This window comes from Phyllostomus hastatus, unplaced genomic scaffold (genome assembly GCF_019186645.2).
Source record: "Phyllostomus hastatus isolate PE091 unplaced genomic scaffold, TTU_PhHast_1.1 phas_scaffold_78, whole genome shotgun sequence".
Lineage (NCBI taxonomy): Eukaryota > Metazoa > Chordata > Mammalia > Chiroptera > Phyllostomidae > Phyllostomus > Phyllostomus hastatus.
Window position 1 is genome coordinate 35,542,035 of NW_025334041.1, and position 20,859 is coordinate 35,562,893.

Consider the following 20,859-nt stretch of genomic DNA (forward strand, 5'->3'; position numbering starts at 1 on the left):
ATAACATACCTCTTAGAGGGAGTTGATAAGCATAATCATTGTTGAAAGGAGTCACTTGTGGGTTTAAAATTAATTTTGGTAAAATACAATATGCAAAATTGAAAGCTCACTGCAATTTTCTTAAAGATTGTTAAATTAATTCCTATTTTCAATACCTTAATTAATTTGGTTCTCTCTGGGCAGGGATGGCTCTTACATAGCCCCACAAGTCACCCGTGAACTCCACCGCCAGAAACTGGTGTGACATATCCTCAGGTTCAAGTGTGGCATGCAGTGGGGATGGCCTCGGTGAAACCCCCAGCAAGGGCTGATGTACTCACTTCAATTTCATAATACTTCTCAGAAAGGAAGATGTTCTCAAAGGATGATGTGCTCGTTCATGACAATAGTGACAACAGTATGAGTATAATATGTATAACCTTTCTTTTTTTGGCACTTAGTTTTCCTAGATACAATTCACAGCTCTTGTTGTTTGGGAGGTTTTATTTTTATAAGAAGTCTAGGTATAGCTTGGTTACATCTATTTCACCCTTGATGCCTTTTTTTTTTGTTTGTTTTCTGAATGAGAACAAAAGGGAGAAACTATGTAGTCAAGAGAATCAGAGATAACTCCACATTACCTTTTAGAGCTGTTTCTGTTCCATCCCTTGGTCTGTCCATCTGGACATGCTCTCCCCAGAAGAAGCCGCTCTTCTTGGCTACCTGACCACAGGGCAGGTCAAACTGACCAGGAAGCTGTTCCATTCCTTAAGGGTGTACCTCTCAGTGAATAGTCAGGCATACTAATATCATGCTAAAGTGTTCATGTCTGATAGTGGAAATATTCTTGCTCCATAAAATTGCATTTTTAATAGGCATTTTTTTAGACATGAAGGAGAAGCCAAATGAAGTTTGAGATTATATGTCATTCAGTGGAGGAGCTTTAACCATACTTGGGGCACTGAAGTCTTTCAGCAGGCTCACCACCAGGGAAACTATAGCCTTTCAGTTTTTCATTGGTTACTTGGCTAGGTGTATGAGAAAATCTATAAGGTCAAGGGAGTGGCTGCCTAAAGTTATGTGGCATCATGTGGCATGCTAACTCTTCTGGAGTTGTTTCTCCTTTTATCATTTTTAGGATGAGCTTCAATTTTCTTTACAATATGAGCCCACTAAAATCATATCTTTAAGTGTGGGGCGGCATAATGTACATTTCTTGAAGCTTCTACAGTGAAGCCATTTTAACACAGTATGTGCCAGATAAATACTTGATGGAAAGTGATAGTAATTCCAAATGTTAAGGCTTTCCCTTATTCCTGGCAGGGTTTCTTCATATACTCTATCTAATTCTAGCTTCATCAAAGTTAGATGAGGCAAGAGAAAGAACAAGGTGAAGTTCAAACCTCGGTTCACTGGAAACTTAGTTGAGCCCTTTCGGCTATTTAATGTGTTCTTCCTGCAGCTTCTTTGTATCCAACCATCTACTCGACATCTCCGTGTGCATATTTAATAGATATTTCAAATCAAGTGGCCAAAGTATAACTCTTGATCCCCTAAACTTTCCCTCTTTCATTTTCCTTTCCTCAGTGAAGAGTCTCACCACCTATCCAATGACCCAAACCAAAAGTCTAACCTTTATGCCCCTTTCCTTTTTTCCCTCCTCCCATGCCAAGCCTGTCACCAGGTCCCTTCTGCTCTTCTGTGTCCACATCCAGCTGCTTCTAGCCGTGCATCCACCACCCTGGGCCAGTGCAGTGTTATCTCACTCTTCAAGACTGTACTAGACACCACCCCCCCACCCCCCGCACATCCCCCCATACCTGTTTCAGCGGGCTTCCCTGCAACACATTCTCTGCATGGCAGTGAGAGTGCTTTTAAATAAGTCATTTAAAAACAACTGTATGCCTCCAATGGCTTCCCTTTGTGCTCTCCTCCCTCTGGTTTATAAATGCCGAGGTGACTCGGTCCATGCCTGTCTTTCTGGGTCCACCTAATTCCACTCCTCCCCCACCCCACCCCTACTTTTATTTTTCCTTTTGTCCTCAAACACAGCATATCTGTTTCTCAACTTTAGGCCTTTGCAGTAGCTGTCGCTGCTGCCCAGAATAGTTTTCTTTCTCTTAATTACATGTCTGGCTTTTTTCTTGTCATCCATATCTGAAATGTCACCTCTTGGAAAAGGTGGTCATCAGGCTACCTAATGTAGCCAACCAGTTGCTCTGTCACACTACCCAATTTTAAAACTGATTCTTTTCTTGCCCTTTTATTGTTGTTGTTGTTAGTGTCTTATGTCTTATACTGTTGACTATAAAATATGCAGGGGCCTCTGCTTGACTTTGTCATTATTGCTGATCACAGAATATACTTTCTATAAATATTTTCCAAATGATTGTATAAATTGTTGCACTTCAAAGAAGGTGGGGACCATGGGAAGTTTCAAGAAGGAAATAGTTTTTTAACCTGAAGGAGTGGCCAGCAAATGTGAGGCTGGTGGGTGGCCTTGTTTGGGGACAGGTAACCTTTTTGCTTCTAAAGCCCCACTGTGGCATTGACCGCCAACCACCCTTGCAAAGAGAACTGGCTCACGTCGAGAGCATCCCCTAGCAGGCAAGCTGCCTTTGACATTTTGACTAATCTCTTCATCTTTCCCAGGATCAAGTTTTATTACTTCTGTGCAGGGTTTTCATTTTCAGAGATTGAAGAAGAACAGTGAGTCGTGGGGGCAGGCCTAGGAGACTAGGGACTGGTAAGCTACGCCCCCCTCTGCCTACCTTGGACCAGTCTCGATACCTCTCTCCACCTGCATTGTTAAAGATTGTACCAGAAACCTCCTGTGCTGTTCCCCCTTCTATTGTGGAACTTGCTCAGGATTTGCCTGCTCACTGCACTCTACTACCTTAAAATTGGGTGTATTTTGACTAGGTAGGTAGGAAGAATGGGGGCTACAGAGATAGTTTCGTAGAAAATCGTCGACTTACAGTTTCAATTAACCTACTAGACATCCCATTGACATCATTATGGGGGTTCACCAAACAACTTTGAATCATCTACCTGCTTCCTAGACACATTAAAGGGAAAACCCCATGTTAGAATGTCTAAACTCTGAGAGGAAGGCAGTGTAAATTCCAGGTCTTATAAGTAATAACAGCAAAAACACCCCCAAGACTCTTTCTGTAGTTGTTTCTTCCCTGAGAACTTTTTGGTGTATTGAAGGGAACTGTAGCTTGTATTTTCCTGCTTCTCTTCTACTATTTCATCTGTAGCTTTTGCCAGTGCATTTTATTTTATTATGTAAAAAAATTCTTATTTTTGTACATGCTGCTGAATATAGTAGAGGAAATTACTGTTTTATGAGTTTAGTGTCTCAATTACTTTCCCTTTCATAAATATTTCACATATGTCTCCCATATTAGCCTATTTGTTTTTCCCCAAGGTAGTAATATATGTGTAAGAGCAAAGTACTTTCAGTTTCGTGTGTCTTTGTGATGAGCTTTTGCTATTACTCTGAAATTCTCATAAGATTTTTAATGGTGTAAGTTTAGCCCATTTTTTTAAAGTACAGTTAAGCTGATTCTATAATCATTCTTTCTGTCAAAAATAAGAGGCTGAAGGCTTATTTTTGGCTTTTCCAGGAGTGGGGGTGAGGAGGAGCTGTTTGTTACTCTAGGCTAAGGTGGTGCTTTTTGTTATTCAAAGTGAAAACTGAAGGGACTGAAAAAGACCTAGTAAGTTTCACCATTGATCACACAAAGGCAACTCACACCCATCCAAAAGCACATTTTGCTTCACAAACTAGGTAGAGCGCTGGAGATCTATGGCGGCATTGTCTTGCACTGTGAAATCCATTTTCCTCCCACCAGTAATGCTTGGGCTGGCTAGGCTTTGGAGAAAATGGCCTTATTTTTTTCAGGGAACTGGGCCCTCAGTCAATGCTAAACATGTTTATTTAATAGATTCTTACGGATGCTAAGTGTGTTAGTCAATTTAGTGGCTGAGACTTGGTTCCTGAGAATCAGTGTGTAACTATAACCATGTAATACATCAGCCTTGGAAAAGAAGAAAACAAACATTTAAACAAACAGACATTCCAGTTTATTCCCATCTGTTCCATTTCCTTGCTCCTAGTGACCCCAAATAATTTTTCCCAGTATGTCAGCTTGTTCAGATATTTTAATGCTATGGTCATAGAATCCAGTTTCTACCAGCTGCTTGTTGCTTTGTCTTACTGCTTCATTAGTGAGTCTGTTTTCTTATTCACCTTAATTTTACTTGTGTTAGTGCCCCTTGGTCCTGTGCCAGAAGAAGTTCATCTGCTGATTGATTTATGTTGCCTGGGCAGATGATGACTCCACCAGCCCCAGGTTTCACAGTGGAAGACAATATCCATTGTTAACAAATGTGGGCTAGATTCTCAGGGTCATGATCTTCAATTGCTAAAAGTAGATTTATAAGAAAAATCACATTCTTTATGATGTTGGATAAAAGTCTATAGACCGAAATGTGGAGCTGGAAGTTAAATGCAAAGGCTTCTCCATTCAGTGATTTATTTCTTGTGAGACAAGGTTCATGGAAAGAGGAAATATGGTGTGCACCTTCTTTATGACCCATGATGTGACTTAATTACCTTTTCAACAGAAATCCCATTGGTTTTCCACTAAATCCCACAATCCTTTGTTGCCACTTCAAGCTGTCCTGCTTTCTTTCCAGTCACGTTCCTTTATTCTGTTTTCCCTCAAGCAGTGCAAACCTACGCTATATATAAGTAATTTGTAATTGAAAGGATTCAATAATTTTTGTATTATTCTACCTATTTTGCATTCTTCTTGTCTCCACTTAGTTGTCCAACATGTCTGGTTCCTCCTGTTTCCCATCCAGGTGTATTTTCAGGCAAGGATCAGAGACTCACTCATCCTGAGGTTCAAATACGTAATATGAGTTGTATGTGCTACTATGTCTAGAGATCCAAGTCCGAAGCCAAAAGTGTTAAACTCTAATAAAATAATGTCAGGCATTTGTTCTTCCATCTAGTGGAGCTAATCTTGTTAGCTTCACCATCAAATTATGGACAGCCTCTGAACACTTTGTTAGCTTTAATTGCTACCGCCCTGATTTAAGCCACCAGCATCTGGAGTATGTCATAGCTTCCTGCATGATGTCTCTGGCTGCTTGCTCCTTGTCTCATATTCTGCCTTCATAGCTAAAATGATAAAAGTGGTGCTTTAAAGTTGGCTCATGCCACACCTCTGATGAGACCCTTGAATGTTTTCAGTTATTTTCATAGGAAGGTAAAAGTCCTTACAATGACCTCCAAAGTCCTGCATGGTCTGCCCCGTCTCTGTCCTCATCTCTGCTCGCTTTCACCCTATTCCTTTCCCTTGAGCCACATTTACCTCTCTGATGTTCTTCCCACATTAGACCTTTACATTTGCTGTTTCCTTGGCCTGGAGTGTCTTACCCCCAGATAAGCACATGACCCTCTTTTTGCATTTCCTTCACGTCTTTGCTCAGATGTCACCTTATCAGAGAGTACTTCCCTGGCCACTCTAGAAAATAAAGTAACTCGCTCTACTCCCAGTATACCTTTTTTAGTCTATGCCTCATATGAATTTCTTTATTTCACTTACCGACACCTGATACAGTAAGTATTATTGGTTGTCTGACTGTGCCCCACCCCACCTAATTATAATGCATACATCCCGAGTGCCTGGTTTGTTTGTTTTGTTCAATACCACATCCTTAGGGCCTAGACAGAAGTGTCTCCAATGAATGAGTGACTTCCCCATCAATTTGATCACATTTACTTGTTCAGGATCGCTCCCCTGAAGTCTGTGAGTTTACTCCAGGTAGGGAAGACATCTTTAAAAATGTTTTTCATATGATAGGGATTTTGTGGAATAAGCACACAGGTATCTCCATTTTTGGATGTTAGTCTGATAATTTCACTTAAACAACAAAATGAAAAGAGTAGAAAGGAGAAATGGTGTAGCGTAAATTGACATCAGACACAGTTGCTTGAAGGTACTGATCATCTGAAGTCAATGTATGGACAGTATTTGTTTATATGCATAGTTCCTTTTTAATGAACATATCTTCATGGTCTGACCATGGGACCATGTTCCCAAAGGCATTAATACATTTTGGGTTACAATGAAATGCATATGACTATAGGTATCTCTCCTACAATACCGAACTCGGGTTTAGGAACTCCTTTGAACTGTTGAGTTTATGCTATACTCAGATGTATGGGACAGAAGGGGAAACTGTTATTTAACTTGAGAGAGTGGTACTTGCTTTTAAATAACTATTTAAGTGGGAGAAATATCTTTGATGTAAATATTTAGCTGGCCAAAATATTACTTTGTCTTTATCAAATCATGTTTTCTGAGGAACTTTGTGGGTTGCCCCTCTGGAATACCACACCTTCTCTGTGTGCAGCCTGGGTGTAGGGACCACTGGGGGCACAGATGGACATGATGTATGTCATTGAACTCCTTGGCATGGGCTTTTTGAGAGGAATAAAAGTCTGTACCCATGCTGGCAGAAAAAGCTGTGGTCACATATAGCACTGAAGGGAAAGCTTTGGACTTAAAAAAAAATCATTGAATTTGCAGATGCTAAGATTCTCATTGTCAGAATAGTCTGTGCCATGAATTTTGTAATTGAGCTGAGGCAGAAAATCCAGAGAGGCCAGAAGAGCCACATAGCAGCTTTTGAGAGTTTTATCTACAACTTCAGTTATCAAGTTCCTTAAAGTATTTAGTAGATAGGCCCCTAGTTTTCTCATCTAGAAACACGGTTATTAGAATCAATGGTCCATAGCCTTTCTTCTAGCTCTGGACTCTGTGGTCACTGTTAGTAAGGGAGGTGGGTTATAGCTGTTTGGGGAAAATCAGCAAAATATTAGAGGTAAAGAGAAAGTGATTTAAAAGTTACAAAGGAACAGCTGTAAGACATATACAATGGAAATGTTAAATGGAAGAAAGGAGAGGTATTGAACATTGCTTCGTTAATATACGCAGGGTTACCTGCCATAGCTCTCTGTTCTTCCTCCCTCACTGGGAGGAAGCTAACGGAATGAGACTCCCAGGAATGCTGTGGATGTTTACTTCCACAGGGAAAATGGATTGACGTTTTTCAGATTTGGATGATCTAGGTATATTCAGTCTGGAAGCAGATGGCTTAACTTGCTGAATACTCCAGGCTCCATCTGCACTGGCCAGTGAGAATTTGTGTTTATAACATACCTATGCCTGACTAACCGTCAGTCATTCAGCCTGTGCTGCCAAATAACTTGCTAATTTGCCTGGCCAGGGAGCATGTAGTGCCATTCTGGGACTCCCTGAGCTGTAAAGTGCAGGCATATTATGCTGTTTTTCTGGACTGGCACTGTAGAGAAGAAGAAATTCAGGCTTGAAAAGTGGCTTGCCCTCTCCTAATTGGGGTGTCTTCCACGGTTTGACCATTGGTAAGTGCGAAGTCTGTCCTCAGGTGCTCGCTCTCTGATGCTGTAGCTCTGTGGAAAAGTATACTGTGCCTCTCAAAGACTGTTCCCGTGACCTTTTTCTACTACTGATTTTTTCATAATGTGAAAATCCTTTGTAATAAAGAATGATTCTATTAATTGAGCAGTTCACACATTACCACCTAGACAAGTGACTTCCTGCACAAGGTTTTGGCAGAGGAAATCAATCTCCATGTGCCTATGGCTCCTCGAGGACCTGACTCTGGGCATCGTTACAGCAGAAGCCTCCTGGCTGATCTCACTGGTAATGACATACCTGTATCTGAATGATTGCCATGAACAAGAGAATCACACATCCCCATAGCAGAAAGCCTGTGTACATGATAGCTCCAAAGACCACTGGGCACACACTCCATTTCTCACCTTCCTCTCCCCAGTCTATGCTTATGCAAACCTGTACCAGTGACAGCAACGTTCTGACCTGCGGTGGGTCCTATGAGGGGTTTAGGCATAACTTTAGGCATTCACATGCACATCCAGCTTGTACCTTCAAAATTAATGTGGTTCTACTTACATTCACAGCATCCCTTCTTGGTTGTCTGTCTGTGGGGACCGGCTCTGGGAAGCCCCTTTGCTTCTAAAGCTGTACAAAATAAAGAATGACCTCTTTTCTTTCACATCCAGATACAAAGAATGTTTGCTTATGTGTGTGGGTGTGAGAGCGGCATTACAAGCCTGAGTTAAGGATGTTTTGGTCTCTGAGTTATACTGCTATTGGAAGGAGCATTGCCAGTTTCAATAAATGTTTTCTGAGCAGCCAGGTGCCTCTGTGCCAAAAATACCTTGTCTGGAGAGCTCTGGGGGGAGCTGGGGAAATAACTGCACAGGGATGTGGCTACTGGCGTCATGAAGCAGAACATGCAATTCAAAATGCTTCATCCCCTCTGAGCCCTGTGCCTGCATCCTCTTTGAGGGTCATCAAAGAGGCCCTCCCTGCTCTGCACTGATATCAGTGGATAAAGTAGACAGGATAGTTTAGACTGAGTTTCTCAAAATGTACTCCTTGGATCACTTCCACTGAACCAGCAGAAGTATCTGTTACAAACCATATTTCTTTTGCCCCAGACTACATGAATCAGAATAGTTACCGGTAGGGCTTGAGAATCTCTACTTCAAACAGTTTTCTTTTAAATTTTATTTATTTTCTAGAGAGAGAGGAAGGGAGGGAGAAAGGGAGAGAAACACTGATGTGAGAGAGAAACATGGTTTGGTTGTTTCTCGTACGTGCCCCAACCAGGGACCAACCCAGCAACCCAGGCATGTGCCCTGACTAGGAATTGAACTCATGACCTTGTGTTTTGCAGGATGACACCCAACCAGCTGAGCCACCCTGGTCAGGGCCAAAAAGTTTTTTATTTTTTATTTTTTGTACATAAATATAGGGAGTTATTGGCCCATGCATACACTTAAGGGAGAAAAGTTCATGTTTCCTTTATATTTATCATTCTGACTCCCACTGTGTATGGTTAATAGGACCTAACTGTAATTGTCCCTGTTTTGTACCCAGCAGTATGTAAATATTTCTCAAAGGTTGAGTTTTCCAAGATATCTTTAATCATGTTCTTTCCTCCATGGCTGCCTCTGAGTTTGATCATGCTTTTTATCTTTCTGGAGCTACAGCTCAACTTTAAAAATGCAACGCTGATACCCTTGCTGCTGTCAGCCACCATAGGGGCTGTCAGAGAGCTCGCCTGGGCTCCAGGGTGATATGGTCCATCCACTGCTTTCCTGCCGGAGAATTAACTGGGAATTAATGTGACTGCCCTTCCAGTCTAGGCGACTTGTAGCATTGCATGGGATTGTGTGTCAAGTTGCTGTCATCCCTGGTAAGAGTGTAATTCTGATTAGTTTAGGGCTTGAAGACTGTTTCAAAACAAAAAATGGCCACACATTCTTTGAGAGGTGGGGTCCCCTTACATCTGGGCAGGCTCTGTCATGCTCTCTGCGATCCCATGTGGCGAGGCGCCTCCCCACCGAACTGTCCAGTGTAAGAGTGAAAGCTCTGTGGACCCACCAGACCAGGTCACTCTCAGCTGGTACTACAGAAGGACACCAGTCAAGGCCTCACGGGCACGTGAACTACCTGGCCTAGTCCTGCCTGAACTGCTGACACACAGAATCATGAGAGATAATAAAAAGGTTGTTACAAGCCACTACATTTAGGGGATGTTTGCTCTTGAGAATAGATTGCTGTTGAGTGGGGAAGGGGAGTTTGTTTTTACCTCAGGAGGGAGTTCATCAGACAACTGGCAGTAATATTGGTAACAATAACCTAATACAATAAAACACCCACACAATACTTGCTGGAAGAACATATGTGATGGAAAACATATGTTTTACCTAATGAATTCAGAGCAGTTGAAGGATTCTTCTTGATTTATAAAACAACATACTTCACAGTATTTAGGAGGGAAATGAATATAAATTGAGCTGAATATATAATGGAGGAACCAGGCACTGAGGTATTAAACAGTTGCTTAAATTTTTACCACAGTTGGCCAGCAATGCGTTCATACATAGAACTAGGTCTCATGGAGCATGGCGTTCGCGCTCCTTCCTCTGCAGTTCACAGCGGTGAGTGTTTCCCCTGCACCTGGAACACACATGCAAGCTCTGGGGCGGACATCATGAACTACTGCTTTCCCTTCTCACATATCATGTACTCTAAGATATTTTATTTATTGTCTTTTATAAAATGCTGGTCAAATATACTGAATACATTTCATGACCCATTAATGGATTATATCCTACAGGATGAAAAACACTGCACTAGATGTTAAGCTTCATAGAATCAGGGATTCTGTCCTGTTCACCACTGTCATGCACAAGTGCTTAGAAAATTCGGGTTTGTCGAAGGTGCCCCAGTATTTAGTGAATGAGTTTTAGGACAATACTTCCAGTTTATTAAAAGGAAAGCATATGTATCAATCACAATTGTGGAATGCTAGTGTCAACTCTTAAATCATTTTATATCTTTGAGTGGGACTTCTCTATTTTCTCACCTATAAAATGGAATTTGTGATATCTAATACTCAGGGGATAAAATGAGCCCACAAATATAAAACTTTTTTGAATTAAAGATATAACATTATAAATAAGAGATAAATGTATCTGTTACTTATGTACTTTGAAATGTCTAAAGATGTCACATAAATACTTCCCTTTGTTACTTTAATAACACTTCACTAATTTGGATTAATTAGACAAAAACTGGTGAAAAAATTAGGTCTAAATTTAGACTTTTTAAATAAAAAATTATTTAAAATTTTATTGAGTAAGCAAATAGTTATAAAACGGGCTGGGTAGATGCCTACCTTGAAGTATCAATTGGGGTGTTAGCAGACTAGCATACTGAGTAAAGCTTAAACAGGTCACCTGTAGTCAAAGTACACTGTTTTTGTGTAATTGAATATTTCTGAAATTGTGAAGAGAGGCTTGGTTGGGGTAAAGTGTCTTTGCTATACCTTCAGAAATTTATTAATTCCTGTGTATGTATTAAAAAATACCACCATTTCTAAATCACTGAGGTTTGGATGTATGATATTTTGAGCCATGTCTGTGGAAGACTTACAGATTTTGCTAAATTGTTGCAGTAACAACCAAGAGCTCTGAGCTCTGAGCAAGATTTTTATTTTACCAGGGGTAAATCTGCTACACAGGCTCAGCTAACCTTCCCTGTAAGCCTCATGAGAATTTCCCCAGCTTGCATTCTGGGTGAGGTAGCATGATATAATAGTTTGGTGCACGGGTTTTGAAATTAGAAAAACCAACTTCAAATTTTGGTCCTGCCATGTTCAATATGTGTGACTCCAGGCAGATTTCTTTATCTCGAAGAGTTGTGAGCTTAGAATGAGATACAGCAGGCACATACATATATGAAGTATTTAACATAAAGCCCAGCACATAGAAAACATTCAATAAATGCTAGTTCCTGTCAGGAGGTGGTGTTATTTTTAGTAATTGCCACTTCTTTCTTGTTTGGACTAGCTAGCTGTTAGAGCTGGGCCTCTAGGAAAGAGATTTATTTGCTTAAGAAATAAGCAGGTTTCTTGAGGATCCAAGAGAAATCACAAGTTTTGCCATATTCTGATACTCAACCATGTGATACCTGGAAATTAAGTTGAAAACACAGGAAACGTGTTTCAACTTTCTGTATTGAGTTGAAAATGTCCCAATAGCAGCTCTCAACCAAGGACCAGTGTCCTCGGGTGCATCACTGAACACGTACCAGTCATCAGTCTTCCCTTTGTTTTCTGGGGGAAGGGCTGCCCTCTTCAATTTTATAATTCGTCAGAGAAACTGGGGCACTAATGTGATTGCTCACTCTGTGATGCTGAGCTATTTTGAAGTATCCTTTCTAATTGACTTGAGGCAAAATTGTGAAGTAGTCATTTGTCTCTGTCACTCTAGTCCTTCCTCCTCCCCTGATACCACTCTCCCTTCCCCCTCATCCTTCTGTCAGTGAATTCCTCCTACTTCATATCACAGGTGAGCTGAAAAATGGCTTCAAAGGTTGTCCCTTTTAGGGACAGTTGTGCTGTAGAGGATGCTGAAGAATTAAACAAATACTTTTCTATATCTGTGTTTCAGATATTGCAGGCCAGTCAGAGGAGAATTTTGGGGAGTTATCCTGGTAAGCTTTAAGTTCAAAGGGCCTTCTCAGCTGAAAAAACATTGTGGCATTGAAATAGAGGAAAATCTATCACAACATTTTCCAAGGTGCAGTCCATGGGATGTTAGTTGGTTTAACTATTATCAGATACTTTTAAGAGACTCTGCCAATAACAAAGTTATAAAGGTTTATTTGATGTAGAGATTCTCAAAACTTAACAGGCTCAGGTTAAAAGAGGTGCTTTGAACTTCTAAGGGGTATTTAGGACGTAGCATTTTTTAATCTTTTTTGATTATCTCCCTCTTTTAATTTCTCGTGAAGCAACTTCAGTATTTATGTGACACAGAACATACTTTACAAAGCCCAGTCTAGTCCACCCCTCTAGGACAATGAGTAAACTGAGGCAGGGAACAATAAGTAACATGCTCACAGCTACCTATTGAGCTGACTGCAGAGTCAGGACCAGAAAGCAGACTCTCTGACCCTACAACATGCTCAAAAACCTCCTCGCTGTTCCAGATTTAATGTCTGTCTTCCCTGCTGGATAGGGTGCTGTCAAGCAGGACCTTTCACTCTTCCGCGCATCTCTGTATCCCTCACACCTAGCACAGTACCTGGTGCATAGTGCTTGAACCAGTACTTATTTAAATTAAATTGAGATTGTTCATGGGGATGAACACATGCTGTCTGTTCCTCTCTATGTCCACTCCTTCCCCTCCCAGCCTGCTCCCTACTACAATGCTACGTGTGAAGGGGTCAGGGCCAAGTTCCATACTTACACTGAGAATACGTGGTCCCACTTCCGCTGACGCTGAACCTGTTGAGGTGTAGTCTGTGTGTAACCACATTCTTCTGGGGCTGAAACAGGACGATGTGCACCTTGGGTGCAAACAGACAGCCCAGGACCACGAAGCCGCTTAGGCTAACGGATATGCACATGGTTGTCGTCTGCACCTACAAGAATAAGTTGCCTAGTTAAGTGTCTGGCTGCAAATTCTATCAGGAGGTCAGCTAAAGAGAGCACTGAAAAAAAGAACAAATTAAAAAACCCCAAATCATCCACATTTCTGTTCTTATTATAGACAGACCAATGCAGCAATTATATTGGATCTTCCAAGTTTGAGATGTTTGTGGAAATGGTGCTTAGGATTTGTAAGCAAACACTATTTATGTTGGGTGCTCCTGAATGCTTGCCAAGACTTCCATTGATTTTCATGTTTTGTTTGTTTTCTTCTTTATATTTGTATAAAGATATTTCTGCAGTCCTGGGTGGGTGGCTCAGTTGGTTGGAGCATCATCCTGTATACCACAAGGCTGCAGGTTCAATCCCCAGTCTGGACATGTATGGGAGGCAACCAATTTATGCTTTTTTTTCTCTCTCTCCCCTCCTCTCTGTTTAAAATCAATAAGTGCATATCCTTTGGTGATGATTTTTTTTTTAAAGACACCTCTGCACAATCAGTGAATTCAGAACCTTAAATAGTAAAATGCCAATCTTCAATGATGAACTGATCAGATTGCTGATGGTATCAGTCAGTTTGGCTTGTTTGAGGTTCACTATATTAGGAACAAGTCCAGGCTTTTTACATTTTCCTAACTCTCATGCTGGGAACTCTGCCTATTAGATCCTGGTTTTCCTAGTCAATATTGGAGGACACTATCAACTTTCTTCTGGGGAACCTATTCTTTTAATTACTTCATTGTCATCTCTCTGGAATTTTGATACATCAGATACTCACTGCTTAATGTTTTTTGTTCTCTAGCCCTGACATATAAATTTCACTGTACTCCCATCCCTGACACATAACTTTCACTTTCTTTCTCTTTGCTTCCCCTGAAAGTATACCTCAGGACTAGGCTTTATCATCTCTGCTTTTTATTCCCTTGCTGTTACTCTTCACCTCTGAGCTCATTGTTAGTCCTGGCTTCAGCTCTCACAGAATTTTTTTTGGAAAAGTCCCAAATTAGATTCTACATATTTTATCACTTTTTGTGCTGAAAAATGGAAATTAATGATTTCTTCTATAAGTTTCTACTCAGAGTAGCTATGGTAAACCCTAGAGTAATTTTAGATTTCTTTTTTCCCCAGACAATGCTATTACCAGAAAACAGAATTCCTTATAACTTTAAGTGTTCAACTTTCTTCTTTAATCAACAAAAGCTGAAGACTGAACAGTGAACTGGAGAAGCCACATAATTTTAGAAGGCTTCATTCTGCTTTTGATAAAGAAAAAATTCAGTTTGCACTTGTAGCATAATTCTGCAGACGCTAGTTTTTCTATCTTCTATCTATCTATCTATCTATCTATCTATCTATCTATCTATCTATCTATCTATCTATCTATCTAACTATCTACTTATTTATCTATCTATCTACCTATCTATCATCTATCTATTTTTCCCCTCACCCTAGGGTATTTTTTCATTGCTTTCTAGAAAGAGAAAGGAAGGGAGAGAAGGAAACACTGATGCAAGAGAGAAACATTGATTTACTGCCTTCTGCATGTACCCGGATGGGGATAGTTCTCTCCTGGACCAGGGATGGAACATGCAACTTGGTTATGTGCCCTAACTGGGAATCGAACCTGAAAACCTTTCTGTTATGGGAAGACACTCCAACCAACCAAGCCTCAATGGCCAGGGCTAGTTTTACTTTAAATCACAGGTGACAAACACAAGGCCCATGGGCCGAATCTGGCCCTCCACCTTGTTTTATCCCGCCTGGCACCTTGTTTCTACCCGACCGCAGCCCTGAGCTTTCGCTTAACTATTAAGGAGTTGTTACATTTATACAGTCCTAAAATTACATTCGGCCCTTTGAAGGCAACTGTGAGGTTGATGTGGCCCCTGGTGAAAATGAGTTTGACATCTCTGCTTTAAGTGCTCAAAACATATTTAGTATTTTAAAGCACTTGTCTCCCTTAACCAGTCCAGTGTCCTCCAACTTGGCCCTAAGTTGCAAGCTCTTTTCTCTTGTCAACTTCTTAGAAGAGACTCTACCATCCATGATATGAAAGCCTTGATAAATCATATCTGTTATTTACAGTAAGTCCAATTCCTGGCATAACTTATTTACATATATATGTGTGTGATGTGTGTATATATATGTATATATGTATTATACATGTACATTATGATAGTAAAACTGTCCTCTTTCTCCCTTGGTTTTGGCTGTGGAGCTAATATGAGAGATGACAGATATCAGAGTGAGCGTGAAATAAGTTCAAATGTACACATTTTTAAGGAAATCTTTTCTGAAATGTTTCTGTAAGACTTTACAAGGACAGAGGAGAAGAGGCTTTTATGAGGGAAATATATTGAAAAAAGCTGTGCTGTGTGTCCTATACCCTTCAAACCATTGGCGGGGGATGGGGTGGGTGGGTTGTGCCTAGTTCATCATGTAAATGCTAGGGAGGATTTAGAGATTTCTGGCCATTCACAGAAAGTTTGAAGTTTTTCTGCAGGAGGAGGATGCCCTCTGGCTCAGGGCCTGATTCCTGTCATAGAAATCTAAAAGGTGAGAAAAGCTAATTACCTTTGGAGCAGAGCACAGGGACTTGCTCCTTCACTGTAAGAATTTAGTAAACCAAAGGACATGGGAGTGGTATTCGTGGACAAGAACTTGAGCCACACTGTAAACAGCCACCACGGGTAGGCCTGGGCTCAGGAGGAGGAGCCTGGAGCTCTGCACAGGGAGAAATTGGAGGCCATGTGCAGAGCTGGTGTGCTGGGGCTGAGCCTAGGGCCACAAGAGGGAACTCAGACTAGAGAATTAATTGCCAGCCAACTCACTCAAGGATCTGCAGGAGAAAGGGGATGGTGGGAAACTTGCGAAGATCACAGGAAAACACCCTTTAACCCCCTTCCAGGTATTCTGAGGATGTGTCTTTAACCACTGTGGACTTAGAGATCATAAAGCTGGCCAGCCACATAAGAACAGTCCCACTTCTTCCTTATTCCTCTTTAACCAGGGCTGAGAGGGAAATATCAACTGGTAGACTGGGGAGGGTGAGCAGAAGAAAGGAGGGAACCACTACAAGCTCTCAGCCAGAGGCAGACCAGACCCTAGGGGAAAATGATTTTTAATGGTAAGTTAAGATATGGCTTTGATAACTACATAGGATTAAGCATTTAAATGTCCCACTGGAAATGATAGTAAGACTGTATGTTACCTAAGAACACAAAACCTCATAGGCCTACCACAGTTGTGAGCATTTTCATCCATTGCTCTATCCTCAGCACCAGAATGGAAATCGGTAGCAAACATGTTGACCAAGTTGAATGGCTAACCAAGCAATAAATAGTGATCTGCTTTATTGCCTATTAATGAGGAGCAATTGGGGAGGGGGCCAGGGGCTGAGAAACAGAAGGTGGTTTCTGCTAGAGCTGTTGTGTTTTTGTTCCCTCTCCTTGAGGGTGGGAGTAGACTAGGGTGAATTTCCTTCCCAATCTAATTTAGGTCTGCCCAATCTAACAACTAGCACTGCAAGTTTTCCTAGGTAGGCAGAAAGTTGTGCTTCCTTTCACATAACAGTTGCAGAGACATGCACCTACACTGAGCATCAAAAGAGGGACTTTCAGAGGAGGCAGAAACCAGGTGAATTATTTGAACTTTGGCTGGTTCCCTTTGGGAGATGAGGGGGCAGGGTGCATAATGCTTATTAAGGCAGACTGACAACAGCTGAGCTCTCTTCGGGCTCATCCCCCGCTGAGGTCTCTCATGCCAAATTTAGATCCATTGCAAGATGACAAGGTCTCAGTTTTTTGCAGCAGAACCTGGCTGCGAAAAAGATTTGGTGCTCTCTGCGAGATTTTTCTGAGACAGAAAAATACATCGAGAAACCGTAAATAAAGCACTGACTAGTATTTGGGCTCTTACTGACCTGGATTAGGTTTGAAATGCTGACAAAGGCGGTGCACTAAAGAATGAGAAACTGGTGCAGAGGAATCTAGATAAACCCTTGCAATCAGCTGCCCCACTGGAAAACTTCCCTAGCCCTTTCTTTACTCTGGGCAAGACCCTAAGAGATGTTATACTGATGAGATAGCAAATGCCCTGGATTAAGATGGGCTCCTTTAAAAAATTGCTGCTGTGCAAGTCAAGCCCATGTCAGCTGAAGGGCACGTAGCATGCGCCCAGGCAGAAGGCATCTGGCTCTGGCCATGGAGTCCAGGGGTCCTCAAAATTGAAATGAATAGTGGCAGTCATGTTGATCTTGCTATCCACGTTACAGATTTTGGTGCTCAGAAACAGCAGACCTTCCTGTGGCTGAGCCATGAGTAGTTGCTGCCTAAACTGAAAGCCTGTGTGCCTTGCTTACTGGCACAGGACTGCTCTCTCTCCCATACAGTCTGAATCTTCCTGACTCTCCACTCTAATTTCAGCTGCTTTGAGGAGAAAGATGCTTAAGGATAGGACCAAGGTCTCCCCATTCCCCAGGGTGGCTGAAGTCCATACGCACCAGACCCAGTACGCTGGGAGACTTTGGTGGGGGGAAAGAACTCTAATTTTTTGCTCTGTTGGTGACAGCCAAGTCAGCATTCGAGCCAGACCTGCTAGGGGGAAGGCAGGACTGAGGCTAGAATGAGCCAAATGAGGCACTTGCTTGAAGTGCAGATCTATGGGGGCACCAAAAACGCTGTAATCATGACAAATATTTTATTGCAATATTTAAAAAAATAAGCTTCATACTAGAGACCCATGATGAACACAGGACCAACATTTTCATTGAGGACAGGCTCGGCAACCATGCTGTGCTGTGACATGTTCAATTTAAGGCAAGAAGAAAAATTAGTGACACTGATCCTGTCCCGATCACTGCCTATGCAGGTGTCCCCTAGCCCGCTTGCATCGCCTGGTAGAAACTGGGACTTGGGGAACCTACAAAAGTGCTGACCCTTTGGTTACAGTGACAGCTGTGAGTAATAGAGTCCTTTGTCTATGAATCAGGAGTCTCCAGTCTTCTATGGGCAACCCTGAAATGGCGGCAGGCTAACTTGTGAGATGGCAAGATGGGTCAAAACCCTTCACAGCTCTTGGCAGGCTCCCTGTCCACTGTTAGCATCCTACCGTCAGCTCTGACTGGAGCACAGCCACCTAACCAGTCTCCCCGCTGCTGCCTTTGCTTCCTGTCACATAGACACTGTCTTTAGAAGCTTCATTTCTTTTTTCTAAAATATGAGATCACCAAATGTGAGATTATCAAGCTCTTCTGCTTAAAATCTTTCAATGGTTTCTTTTTTCATATAGAATAAAATCTGTTCTTTTTGCAGTAGCCTATAAAGTCCAACATGATTTAGTTCCCCTGCCTACCTCTCATATAAAATCGCTCTTCTATTTGTTCATTAAACTGTGGCCATATACACCCTTATTTTCTACGACATTTTTACCTAGACATGTTTGTACTTGCTATTTCTTCTGTCTAGCACATAGAATTCCCATGCCTGGCTCTTTCCCAGTCTTTAGTGGAGTATTATGAAACAGGCACTACTTATTTGTTCTTTTTAATTGAATTTTTGGGGTGACATTGGTTAATAAAATTACATAAGTTTCAGGTGTATAATTCCATAATATTCTAATATATCATCTGTACACTGTATTTTGTGTTCACCACGCCAATCAAGTTTTCTTTCATCGCCATCTATCCCTTTTTACCTTCCTCTACCTCCCCCTACTCCCCTTTCCCTCTGGTAATTACCATACTGTTGTCTACGTCTATGAGTTATTATTATTATTTTTTGCTTAACCCCTTCACTTTTATAAAAAAGAATTTGAGATTCAGTATATTTTTAAAGTAGTCAACATGGGAAAATCAGTATTTGGACCTTGTCAAAATTCTGGAATCACTTCTGAAATCTCTGCCTACTGTAGGTAAAGTGCTTTAAATGTCCCAAGCCCAGTAACAATCCAGCATCTTGATATCCAAAGGACAGTCCTTTGTTTAGCAGTGTCTCCATCATCTGAGAGCTTGCTAGAAATCCAGACTCTTGGGCCTCATCCCTTCTTACTGAATCAAGATCTCCAGGTAAGTTATGTGCACATTAAAGTTGGCAAAGCTCTGCAGTAGCAAAGCCTTCTCTTCCTTCCATCATAGTACTTACCCCTGTATGACTTAACCTGCATTTCTTATTTATTCATTATTTACTCTCTGCCTCTTCTTCCCAAACACTTACAGCCTTGTAAGTTATAAAAGAGGAGGACTTCTCTGTGTTGACACTTTGTATCTTCAAGGCCCATAATGAGTGCTCAAATATATTTGAAAGGCATGAATGAACAAAACACTCAGTAGTTACTATTAATTATTTATTTTATGGGTAACTTCCAACCAAACATGGCCTCGTTTTTATTTATACCATTTAAACTGTGTGTTAGATCCCTGGTGACTCAGTTAGATTCTTACACTCTTTGGGATAGTTTCCTTGTAACACAGAAAAAGATGGCCTGGATTGTTCTGAAAGATCCCTTCAATTTTCAGATTTTTGCCCAAGTTCTTGCTTGCTTTGCCTTGGATGCCTATACTAGCTTCAATTAGCCCTGGTCATTCTAGACTCTGCTCTTCTAAATCCAGCTTCCATATCAAGGATAGATAAGCTTGTGGTGTAATGTGAAAGAAATGCATTTAGGTCTGAAAAACATGTCCTACTATTTCCTTACCTGAGCCACCTGGGAAATTAATTATCCTCTGAGTTTGTTTACTCTTCTCAGTGGATAATAAAATTTGCTTTCCAGGGTGCTGATGAGGATCAGTGACTAGCTCACGTATGCAAAGCATCTAGCAGAGTAAGATCTCAGAGTTGATCAGGAAAGTTTCTTCCCTTTCTTTTCCTCTTACCCTTTACATCTTGTCACTTTTTGCTTGAGCAAACAACCAACAAAGGAAAACAAGAAAAAAATTTAAAATGCAAGAACTCAAAGCCCTTAAAGACTATGTAGATGAATTCCTCTGCCTGGTATAATCTGACCAAGTTGCCAATTCTCATTAGTTTCTCACTAGATCCCCCGAACCCATTTTTCCACTTGAGTATGGCCAGTATCACTGGGTTCTGCTTGGCCCATTTCTGTCTCACCTCAAGACTATTCCCTGCATGCCCTATACTCTCCAACTACTGCAACTGCACTTGCTCACCAAAGTACAGGGTGAAATCCCACCTCTTCAAGGAGTATTCCTGGAAAGACCAAGCTCTTACTGATGCAATTTTTCTCTGAAACCTGTAGGCATTTAAGAGATTGTATCACCAATTTAATTATAAACTCTTCTGTGTTAATCTTGAGTTCTTTCATGCTTGTTATGTTTTTCCCAGCTGGGATATATGATTTTTGAAGATTGGAATCATGCTTTATATTTATTTATAACTCACAATAGGTGGCAAAGTACTGAGTCATAAACCCTGCTGACTGTTTGATGCCCAAATTCCTTGTAGCTGCCTTCAAATTATTGGGTGGTACTTTTCTAATGCTGCTGCTTCTATCTGAGCCACAGGGTTTCTCTCTGGGAAATTTAAAATCTCATTCTGGAATATCCATAACAAAAGTCTTAAGTTCCAACATCTACAGGGTCTGTGCAGATTCATAAGGGAAGAGAGCCGGGTGTAAGAATTCGCAGACTGGTGGGGGTGAGGGCCACAGGACTGACAGTGCCCTGGCTTGAGGTGTAGACACTACTCAGACCCGGCTCATCATTGCACGTAGGAATTGAGTTTACTTGTATTACTTTGATAAGAGAAGCCAAGAATCTGGACATTTACA

The 20,859-nt window shown here is 41.3% G+C and overlaps 1 protein-coding gene across 2 annotated transcripts in view; it reads right to left on the reverse strand.

Moving 5' to 3' along the window:
- Positions 1–20,859, reverse strand: part of GRM3 (glutamate metabotropic receptor 3) — a 204,377-nt gene that overhangs the window by 735 nt on the left and 182,783 nt on the right. Inside the window, exons 5-6 of one of the 2 annotated variants that reach the window (XM_045826931.1) lie at positions 12,893–13,067; positions 8,016–8,084 (exon numbers count right to left, since the gene is read on the reverse strand). In XM_045826931.1, the coding sequence (XP_045682887.1) occupies positions 8,016–8,084; positions 12,893–13,067 (244 nt within the window). The remainder of the gene's footprint in view (positions 1–8,015; positions 8,085–12,892; positions 13,068–20,859) is intronic. The other variant, XM_045826932.1, reaches the window with a different exon arrangement.